This window comes from Kogia breviceps, chromosome 1 (assembly GCF_026419965.1).
Source record: "Kogia breviceps isolate mKogBre1 chromosome 1, mKogBre1 haplotype 1, whole genome shotgun sequence".
Taxonomy (NCBI): domain Eukaryota; kingdom Metazoa; phylum Chordata; class Mammalia; order Artiodactyla; family Physeteridae; genus Kogia; species Kogia breviceps.
Genome location: NC_081310.1, coordinates 190,110,168 through 190,120,616, shown reverse-complemented (window position 1 = coordinate 190,120,616; position 10,449 = coordinate 190,110,168). Strand labels below are relative to the sequence as shown.

The 10,449-nt window shown below is 44.0% G+C and overlaps 1 protein-coding gene across 2 annotated transcripts in view; it reads right to left on the bottom strand.

The window, feature by feature from the left end:
* Window positions 1-969: 969 nt before the first annotated feature.
* FBXO42 (F-box protein 42) overlaps window positions 970-10,449 on the bottom strand; it is a 107,721-nt gene continuing 98,241 nt past the window's right edge. For both annotated transcript variants that reach the window (XM_067016562.1, XM_059073924.2), the window contains 6 exons: window positions 7,166-7,319; window positions 6,238-6,348; window positions 4,814-4,910; window positions 4,048-4,104; window positions 3,263-3,379; window positions 970-2,745 (listed from right to left, as the gene is read on the bottom strand). In XM_067016562.1, the coding sequence (XP_066872663.1) occupies window positions 1,630-2,745; window positions 3,263-3,379; window positions 4,048-4,104; window positions 4,814-4,910; window positions 6,238-6,348; window positions 7,166-7,319 (1,652 nt within the window). In that variant the 3' untranslated portion in view covers window positions 970-1,629. The remainder of the gene's footprint in view (window positions 2,746-3,262; window positions 3,380-4,047; window positions 4,105-4,813; window positions 4,911-6,237; window positions 6,349-7,165; window positions 7,320-10,449) is intronic.

The window sequence follows — 10,449 nt, the reverse complement described above, 5'->3', positions numbered from 1 at the left end:
CAGCTGTAGCAGGCTTGCGCTTGGGAAATGCTAACAAGAAAAAGGGGAGTGTGGGCATGAGAAATGCAGTGTTTTGAAATTTAAACCCTAAAGGCAAAATAGAAATCCTCCTTCTACTGATGAGAAATCACCCCCCAAAATCCCCATTTAAGTGGTGCCAATGTCTCCTACGTCCAGGCCATGGTTTAGAGACTGGTAACTTGTCATTTCCTGTGTCAACCAAAAAATAAAATGCTCTGGTTGGTTATACCTCATCTCAGAAATAACATGAAAGTAAAAACCCAAGCCTTGTTTGGGTGGCAGGTAAACATGACAATGACAAAGAAGGAGCTGCTCCCAAGGTCACAGCCACACATCCAAGAGGCCAAGCACACCATATTCAACAGCCAGGTAGAAAAATGCCATGTCACAAGCAAGGGCAACAATCATTTCTAGAAGGAACTGTTATTGGAATTCTCTCCCAAGATCAATTTCCACATTCTATAAACATGGATGGGTGTGTCCAATGTGCTTTGGAAATAAAAAGAAGCCCATAAGGTAAAACAGAATCTTTTGATGCTTCAAGGATTTCTCATGATACTGGCGACTCAGAATTCCCTACTGGTCCCCTAGTGACACCAGAGAAAGGATTCCAGAAATATTTCTAAGAGATTTCTCTGGGCACCCAAGCTTAATAAAAGAAAGTGCGAAAGGTTTTAGGGCTTAAAAAAATCCACATATTAAAGAAAAAGAGGGAGGGAGGGAGGGAGGGAGGGGTAGGGAGGGAAGGAGGAAGGGAAGAAGCAGGGAAGAAAAGCAGCCTATAAATAGAAAAGGCAGCCTCTGAGGATCAGGTTTTAAGGGAAAGAAAAAGAGAACAAATGTGGTTTTTGGCAACTGCAAAGAAATATGATTGTCAGAAAATGCCACAGTCAGACACGAGAATGTTTCCTGAAACATGGAGAGAGCAAAAGACCAATGGACACTAGGTGTTTCTGCATAAACTTTGTTTCACGATGCTCCTGGCACACAAACGTGGAACAAAATCCCTTGTTGGGTAACTTCCCTCAGTTACAAAGAGCAGAATAGAGCCAGGCACAGGGCATTACTGCAAAGAGAAGTTTTCACAGGTCCTCTGCGGGCGGGGCAGGGCGGGGAGAAGAACAGTTCTCTACGGGTTACTCTTACCCTGCCAGCCCCTGAAGCATGGGAATCCGAAACCTCTAGCCGTGCATCTTACACATGCCCTTTCTTTTTCTAACTCTAAGAAGGCCAAGTAAGATTTACAGGTGGCTCTTCAGTTTCTTTAGTAAGGTTCCGGTATTAATCTAGTCCCTAAATTCTTGGTCTAGTTATCAGCAAAGTAGAAAAAGGCAGCACAGCCTCTGCTAAAACACAGCAACAATTTTATCTGAACCAGGACGGAGATCTCTCCCTCTTTGTAAACAGAGTTGGCTATATAATATATATTTATATAATTCTTTTCTTAATGGAGATTTGATCCCAGCCTGGAGTGAGTGAGGTTGGGAACTGGGGTTTGGTTTATGAGAGTAATTTCGTCCTTTGTTTTCTCAATTCTCAGTCCAAATGCTTGCACGCTGGAAAATTCCAAATGAAAAGCCACAGGAAGGGAAAGGGTTTTAGGACACATTATCTCTTTGCTCGCACAAAGTACAAGGCGTTTGTTTTTGGATAGTACTTCACATTCTGCTTCTTGTCCATGAGTCCTCCAAATATGATGAGTTCACCCCTGCCTTGTACCACTGTATGCAGGCTGGTTTCGGGAGGTCCAACCACAGAACTACTATTAAATACTTTCCATTTGACTCGCCCCTTCTCCTTGGTGTCTTTAATGTCCAGCACGTACATCTGCATGGGCTTGCAGTTCATACTCTGGTACAAGGGTTTGCCAACGTTTAGGGACTGTGGAGGGTGGTGGCCCAGGCGTCGGGCAATGGGAGGTAAGGAATGTCCATCTCCTTGGGCAGGCCCTGGGCGGGGAACGGGCACTGTTTCTCCACTGCTCAGGTTCTGGCTCCCAGGGGAGCCTGGAGAAGACCCCAGAGGAGGACTTAGTGCTGCAGAGGCTGGGGGGCCTTTGGACGACATTGCTTTGATGGCCTCTAGGCTCCGACGCAGGGCACCTGGGGAAACGGCTCCTGTAAGGGCACTGGCCACGTGCGGTGGGGTATGCACACCATTTGTCTGCTCAGGAGGGTGTCTCAAACTTCCCCCAGCTGTTCTGTTGTCCACACCATCCATATGACTGCTACTGGAAGCAGGTTTCGGATCCCAGTTCAGATCCATTGATCCTAACCTAAGATCTTTCTGATCTGGTAGTGACCCTCGTCGGGGGGCCAAAGAAAGTCCCATTTTTAGGTCATATCCTTCAGTGGTAGATGGAGTGCTAGGAGATATAGCCTGTACAGGGCTGTCCAAGGAAGAGCCACCTACAGCTGCTGATCCTGGAGATAAATTCCCACCATTGAGGATGGGAGAGCCATCGCCTCTGGCTGGGGAAAGGCTTCCTTCTCGGGAACTTGAGGGGGTCTGTCTTTGCGCTCTGGGCCTCAGTGTTCCCCAGCGGCCGTTAACACAGGGAGCTTCATCCATACTCCTTACGGGAGACTGAGAGCGGTATTCTCGAGGTTCGGGAACTAGGGCTGGAGGAGTGGCACTGATAGGTGACGGGCGAGAGTTCAAACTGGGGCTGAGTGGGGCTCGCCCACTAGGAGCCTGGCTGAAGACCACCACGCACTGCCCTACCTGGAAGACAATAAAAACCTGTGCTCAGTTCTGATCATTCATTGAACCATCAAACATTTTATCATGAGCATCTGGGATGTGCCACGTGTTTTGTAGGTACCTGAGATGTAGAGATGAAAAGAATGCGGTCTGCCCTCTAGGCTAGATGTGGGGATAGACATGGGAACAATTTGCTGCTACAGGGAGACATGTGCTACCACCTGAATTGTCTCTACAGAATAGGGGTAGAGTGGAGGAAGGAATCAAGTATTTGTTTGGGGGACCCTGGGGCAAGTTTTAGAGACAAAGAGATGCTTAAAGCTGGGGCTTAAAGGATAAGTGGGGCCCATGTTAAGTTTTTCCATCTAGTGGCTCATGTATGTGAGAAATACCCCAAAAGCTACGGTCAATGTCCACCTCTTTTGTGACATCAAGGGGTTTTCAATTTCCATACAAAGTTGCTTGGAAATCTGATGAGTTAATTTGGCTTCAGAGTTTAGGACCTCTCCTTCTGCTGGCCTGTCAGTTCCCTACTTACTCGGCAAGCTGGATGGCACCACAGTTCTGGGGCCCCATGGTCTTCATTTTCTACCTTGAGTGGCTGCCAGGCCCAGGGACCTGAGTGCATGTGCAACAACCAAGCATCCTTGAACAGCTGTAAGAGAAGCACCAACAACAGGACTCAGGTGTGGTACATGTTACAAAACACATACAACACAATCTCAAAGTTGTGCTGTCTGTCATAGAGTGTGTGAATTCTTTAGAAAGAATAGCAAAATCTCTAGCCATTCATTCATTCATATATTACCACTGGCCTGGCACACGAAATTGTACTTGTGATCCCATGAATCAATTTTAAGTGGTTTTGAATTTTGCCTGTGGTTTTGTGTGTGTGTGTGTGTGTATCTGTGTGTGTGTACACTGATGAAAGGGTAGATAATACATATCCAGAATGTCTGAATCTGCATTCTTAAATAAATTCCATGTGAACTCTGGCCATTATCCACCTGCTTTTCTGTCCCACCCCTCCTTGAAAAAATGACAGCAGCAAACCTTAGAGCCCAAAGACTAAGTGGGAGTTAGGAAGACTTCAGATATGAATATTCAATAGACGAATGTCTTTGATGAAAAGCTTCCCCCCGCACGAAGAAAGTGGAGAGGAAGGCCAGAAAATACAAAGGCTACATATCCAAAGTGGAAAAGGTATTTTCTAAATAAAAATGCTACAGAAATGGCCTTGTACGCTTTTACAAGATGAGACGGGAAGCAAGTTTTGAATACTTAGCAGCACGTGCACGGGAACGCCGTACCAGCAATACTCACAGCATTGGGCCCGCCACACCCTCCGAGGATTAAAATAGTTGCATCATCTATGACAATCTGGGGAGAGGAAGAAATTTAAAACAAACCTACAAAGACACAGGCATCTGACCTCCTATACTTCAGTGGTAAATGAAAAGAGGCTACTCAGCTCCCAAATGAGAGTATTCTATCTACCATAAGATCTCCATTACCCAAAGCATGTCAATTCTGATCCTTGTAAACAAATTATTGATGATTCACCTGAATGGATTCTTTGTTGATCAAACATTATTAACATAAGAGTGCCAACCACATAAAATGCAGGGTTCTCTTGAAAAATAAAAAAGCAAAGTAGGGCTTCCCTGGTGGCGCAGTGGTTGAGAGTCCGCCTGCCGATGCAGGAGACACGGGTTCGTGCCCCGGTCCGGGAAGATCCCACGTGCCGCGGAGCGGCTGGGCCCGTGAGCCGTGGCCGCTGGGCCTGCGCGTCCGGAGCCTGTGCTCCGCAACGGGAGAGGCCACAACAGTGAGAGGCCCGCGTACCGCAAAAAAAAAAAAAAAAAAAAAAAAAAAAAAAGCAAAGTAAATGCTTTCAGGAGAGGCATAATATAAAGCCAACAAAAATAATTATAACCCGTTAGAAGTTGAAAAATAAATACCAGCAAAAAAGAATGATAAATTCTCTTTGGCTTATGTATGTTGGCATCTTACCTGACTCCCTCCCTCTCCTGTCCTAACTGAAAGATGCTACAGTGTTTGCTGAATATTTATTTTAATTTCTGAGCACCTGAGATTGGCCACCTCGAGGATGAGGACTAGGGCCGGAGATGTTCGGCTTGGACCACGCCCACTGCTCGAGGTCAAGGACCCAGACATCGTTGCTCCTGTAAGACAAGGACAAAAGAATGAAGCAGTTGGGAGCTCTCAGGGACCACAAGAACTGATATAAAGGAAGTTACATGCATAAGGATGTCCACCAAAAGTGCCACGCTCATAGTTAGCACTCAACTATATTTTTCTTCCCCTCCTTTCCCTGGAAAGGAGATCTTCAAACCTTTGCTCTTTCCATTGACCCATAAGGCCTCATCTGAGTCATGTCTGTAGCCAAACAATAATACCTAAAGTAAGAGTTAATTAACTGGTGATACCAGGAAATAGATACTAGTCATGATATAGCCTTTCAAAGGCAAAACCCACAAGGAAGAGAAAAAAATTATTCAAAAGGCAGTTCTATCATTGTCCAGGAGATAAAGATCTATTGACTTTGGCTACAAAAGGTAATTTCACCATGGCTAATGAAAGTTGCAGTTTTATCAAGGACAAACTGGCATCTCCAACCCTCAAGGGACCAGTATGGCAAGGATAGACTCTTCAATGGCAGTCTCGATTTTACGGTCCCCTGTCCATGTTCATTTATCCACACATAGGAACACAGGAGTAAGAGCTCCAATACCTTAAGCCCTAAACCCTCTCATCTGGAGGGTAGAGCTCACATTGTCTCCTCCACACTGTTTTAAAATAAGAAGATGGAAAGTACCCTGAGGGGGAACAGGGTTGGATCTGGAATGGTTTTATTGCTGACAGCTCATCAGCTTCCATTTCAAAGCACAGGGGAAACGACCCCTGCTGCTGCTAATGCCAAAGCAGATACACAGTGATGCAGACAGACTGCTCTGGGTCTGGCCTGAGCTGGCCGGTTGCGGCCAGAGGTGGAGGACAGCGGGCAGGGAGAACCGCCTCACAGAGGATGTCAGGCCTGACACAGTTTTCTTGCTCCTTTGGAGAGTGAATCGTTTCCACCTGTCCTGTCAATCTACCTCTCTCCTTCTCTATAAAGCCCCAAGGGTTACGAGCTGGGCCATAAAGGAGAAGAAGGAAAAGTACTCTGCTTCTTGGAGGGTGGCCTTCTGTAGGCACAGGTAGAAACAGACAAGGTGGAGGTCCCATCAGAACTTGATCCCACTGAATTGAACCACGTACCAAACAACACAGAGATTCTACATAGCCCTGATTCTATGGAGCAAGTTTTTCAACTTATTGGTCTATGACTAGAATCAAAAAATGGAATACTAGGGGGGTGAGATAATTATTTAGATTAATCAGAACCATGTTCAGGAATACTGACCCTGACTAGTTTACTTTTCTGACCTAGTTTACTTTTCCAGGAGTATTTACATTCAGGTTGATAGCGAGCAAACCAAACATACTTACATTTGCCGGGATCCTAGGGAGCCACCAAAGACAATCATTTTATCGTCTATCACACAAGAAGAATGCCCAGCCATGGGAGGTGGGCCATGGGTTGTCACAATGCAGTTCCACCTAATATAAAAAGACAGGAGGAAGCCAAGAAGTCAGCCCCTCTGCTTCTGGTCTTATGTGTTTAAGGTGGGAAACAGTAAGCAGGCATCCATTTAAAATGACAATCCCATCACCTTCACAGTAGAGAAACTGTTAGGATAATAAATGGAGGATGGCACAAGGTATTTATGCCTTTTCTATGAATCTGCTAACGTTATATACACTTTCAACTTCTCAGTGTGTATGGCTTGGAGGTAGAGTGATGAGAAAACAATGACAAGGGATTCCATTACGGTTCCTTAGCTGCTCCGGCCTAGTTTGCTGAAGGAACACCACCTGCTATTTCTTCCTAGAGGCCTGATCTGATCAGTAGCTGCTGCCAAGAGCCCTGTACCAAGTAGTCCATTACAAGGAACAGAGGCTACTGTCATTTAAAAAAGACAAGTTTGTAAAACGACTGGGAGTCAGTCTCGGGGACAAAGCAGGGAGTAAAGAATCATCTGGCTCCATAGCACTCCTGGGGAATCAGTAGCCAAAGCTGAAGAGCTCTCTATTCTTCAACTGTCTCATTCATTTTTCTTGGAAGAGGAATAAATGTCTTCTACATTTTCTCTTTGGAATAAGCATTCTTAACTTCAAGTTTTAAGGGGGTCCTGTAAACCCTCTGAAACTGTAGGCAAAATCTGTGCATATGTAAAAATTTTGTTTTCCTGGGAAAAGAGTCCAAAGCTTTCATCAAATTCTCAAAGAGATTCCTGGACACACAAAAAAAGATAAGGAATCCAAACATTTTAAATCTTCTACTCCAGATTGAAAGGATCTTATCTTTGTGGCTTACCAGTTTTTAGAGGGTGAGTAAGTATGTATTTCGTCAAAGAACCTCTCTGGTTGGTGTAGGGGGTAAGGGCTTGGCCGTGTCCAACCACCAAACAGCACCAGCAGGTCCTTGTACACAACCAGAGTCGCGCCAGCTTTGGGGGAAGGATAGGACCCTGGGAGAAGTCAATAACAGCACAGTTAGGATTCAGGGCCTCACAAAAAGCCGTAAGTAGGCTGTCTATAGATCATCTTTTCCTGGAAGAGGGCAAAACAGGAACCAATACTACAAAGCATAAGGGAGAGGAGGAGACAAAACTGGGTTTGCAGGTCTGAGAGAAAACCATCACCAATTTATACGTCTTTCATAACTGAAGTAAAGAAACCTGAATTAGAGGAAAGTTACTTAGTCTCTCTCAGGCTTAGTTTGCTCGCCTGAAATTAGGGATGAGAGTATATATCTCATAAGGTTGTTTTGAGTATTAAACAGTATATTCCAAACACCTAGCACAGTGCCGGGCACATAGCAGGTACTCAATAAATGTTGACTCTCCTGTCCGTCCCTTCAATAAGCTTAACAGCGATCACAAAGGAAAGCATGTAAAGGATCCGGGGAGGAGTATATATAGAAGCTATAGATACAACTTAAAAATAACTGCTGCTAACAAACATAGGTTAAAAAAAAAAAAAGGAGGCAGAATGCAGTTCTCATTTGTCCTGTAAGTCAAATGTGAACATAGTGACCTTTGGGCCCCTAGCTATGGGTCTCACTAGCACAATGGAAGCAGACTTCTAAGGCTTGATATGAAAGCATTCCAATGAAACTGAAGCCAAGAGTGGCTACTAAGGCCCTCCAGGCTGGACTTCTGAGCTATGATGACCAAACTTCAAAACAACAGAAATGTGGCTTATGCTGGAAAACTTTACGCTAACAAATGTCCCACAGGAGCATCATTTTTCAGAGCTTCTTGTCTTTGAAACAATAGCTGCTTCTCCCAATCCCTTACTCTACCTGCCACCTTTAGTTTGCTCAAGACCAAAGTAATTTGTCTCCTCCAGTATTTACTAATACTGGAATATTAAAAAGAATTTTTGTTGGGCTTCCCTGGTGGCGCAGCGGTTGAGAGTCCGCCTGCCGATGCAGGGGACATGGGTTCGTGCCCCGGTCCGGGAAGATCCCACATGCCGCGAAGCGGCTGGGCCCGTGAGTTATGGCCGCTGAGCCTGCGCGTCCGGAGCCTGTGCTCCGCAACGGGAGAGGCCACAACAGTGAGAGGCCCGCATACTACCAAAAAAAAAAAAAAAGAATTTTTGTTGTTGTTAAAGCTATAGGATCTATTTTTCAAAGGAAATCTTAAGCAGAAAGAATCCAAGCAGTATATTAACATGATAGCTGTTGAGGGGCTCCAATTTAAGTGGATAACTTGGCCTCCCCCTTCAGCAAGGGGTATGGGAACACAGTTTGAAAAGCCCTGCTCAGACTGCTTTAATGGTGCCGATTACACAGTCCTGAGGTTGAGAAGGTGGAGAAGAGGACTGTCTTCCCCGGGATGCAACTTAAGAGTAACAACATGAGGAAACTCCCCGGCAGTCTAGTGGTTAGGACTCTGCGCTCTCATTGCTGAGGACCTGGGTTCCACTCCTGGTCAGGGAACTAAGATCCCACAAGCCGCGTGGTGTGGTTAAAAAAAAAAAAAAAAAAGAGTAACAACATGATTTACTAGGAAGGTCTCAGCACTCAGAATATGGAGTGAGCATCAGATATTTCGAATACTTTTCTAATAGAACACACATCAACCCAGACCAGGATCTGACCACAGAAACAAGTCTTCTCTAGGAATGGTTCTTGCTGAGACACTAGGTGAAGTATTCCATGAGTCAGTTCTTGCTATCCTCATATCTCACAGGAATCACGACTAAGGGGGCTACTCATGATATGTTGTCTTTCATACAATCTCAAAATCTCAAAAGTTAAAAACTTTTGCCCTCCTAGGAGGAAGCCTCCTAGCCCAACTAGAAAGCCTAACTAATACAATAGTCTAGTTAAAATGCTAGTGTTACCCCAAAATGATTTAATTTGTGAAATACCAAACAAAGCTTCAAGTTCTTGCCCCTACTTTGGAACTCCTAAGTACTGTGAAAAAGTTGGAAAAAAGCTAATAAAATATGTAACAGACTTCAGCAGAGTAGTAGCTTAAAAACTTTCCAGACTAAAATTTGGATTTGAATTTGAGATACTGAAAATCCCTGCTTTTAAATTGAGTGTATAAAGTGAAGAAGCAGAGAATTCCCTGGTGGTCCAGTGGTTAGGATTCCGTGCTTTCACTGCCAAGGGCCCAGGTTCTATCCCTGGTCGGAGAACTAAGATCCCGCAAGCTGCAAGGCGCACCCTCCCCCCACAAAAAAGTGCAGCAGTATACCAAGGTTCCCCCAATAAGCAAAACATGGAAACAAACAAAAATAGGATTTTTAACTTAAAATGAGCAGTTTGTATCAAAAAAGTTTAAATGCATATGCTTCGAATCAGAAATTCCATTTCTAGGGATTAATCTAACAAGATAGCTGGGCAAATGAAAAAAGAAAAGATACAAGGATGCTTATTTGCAGTGTTTAAATAGATCAAGGAATATCCATATAAAAGAGTGGTTGTGAAAATTAAATGACTTAAATCACATAATGCATTTAGGACAGTGCCTGGTATTATTATCATTGCTAAAGCAAATTAATACGATGTTAATACCAGGTCAATTGGCCACAGACATCTGATAGTACTGCTTTCTACATGGCACAAAGTTTATAAGAACAGAACTGAACTGGTGGACACATTTAAATACTACAATATGATTAGAGTATTCCTGGCAGAGTAACTATTTAGCTCAAGAAAATACAATAGAAATGAAATTGTAACTGATGCTACGTGATATGAAAAAGAGGTCATCCCAGGTCCCAGAAAGGTAACTCAAATATACTGAATTATGCTTTGGAAACAAAAACCAATGGTTAACATGATAAGACTAGTTAGGGTTTGCTCTTTCCTGTGTACTATGTATTTCCTATAATATCTTTTGAAATAAATTACCAATACTTTATGAGGCAAGGCAAACCAACGTTTACCACTGCTGGGTGTAAAGAGATTACAAATGTAGTGTAAGAATACATACCTCTTAAGGGGAAAAACTAGTCATAGCATCAAAAAGAGTGTTTGTAAAACGGAACAATATGTAAAGTCAAACCCAAGTAAAGACTATGCTTTAGACCTGCACGCCCAACGCACTCACCATTTAGCCACATGTGCTAGTGACTACT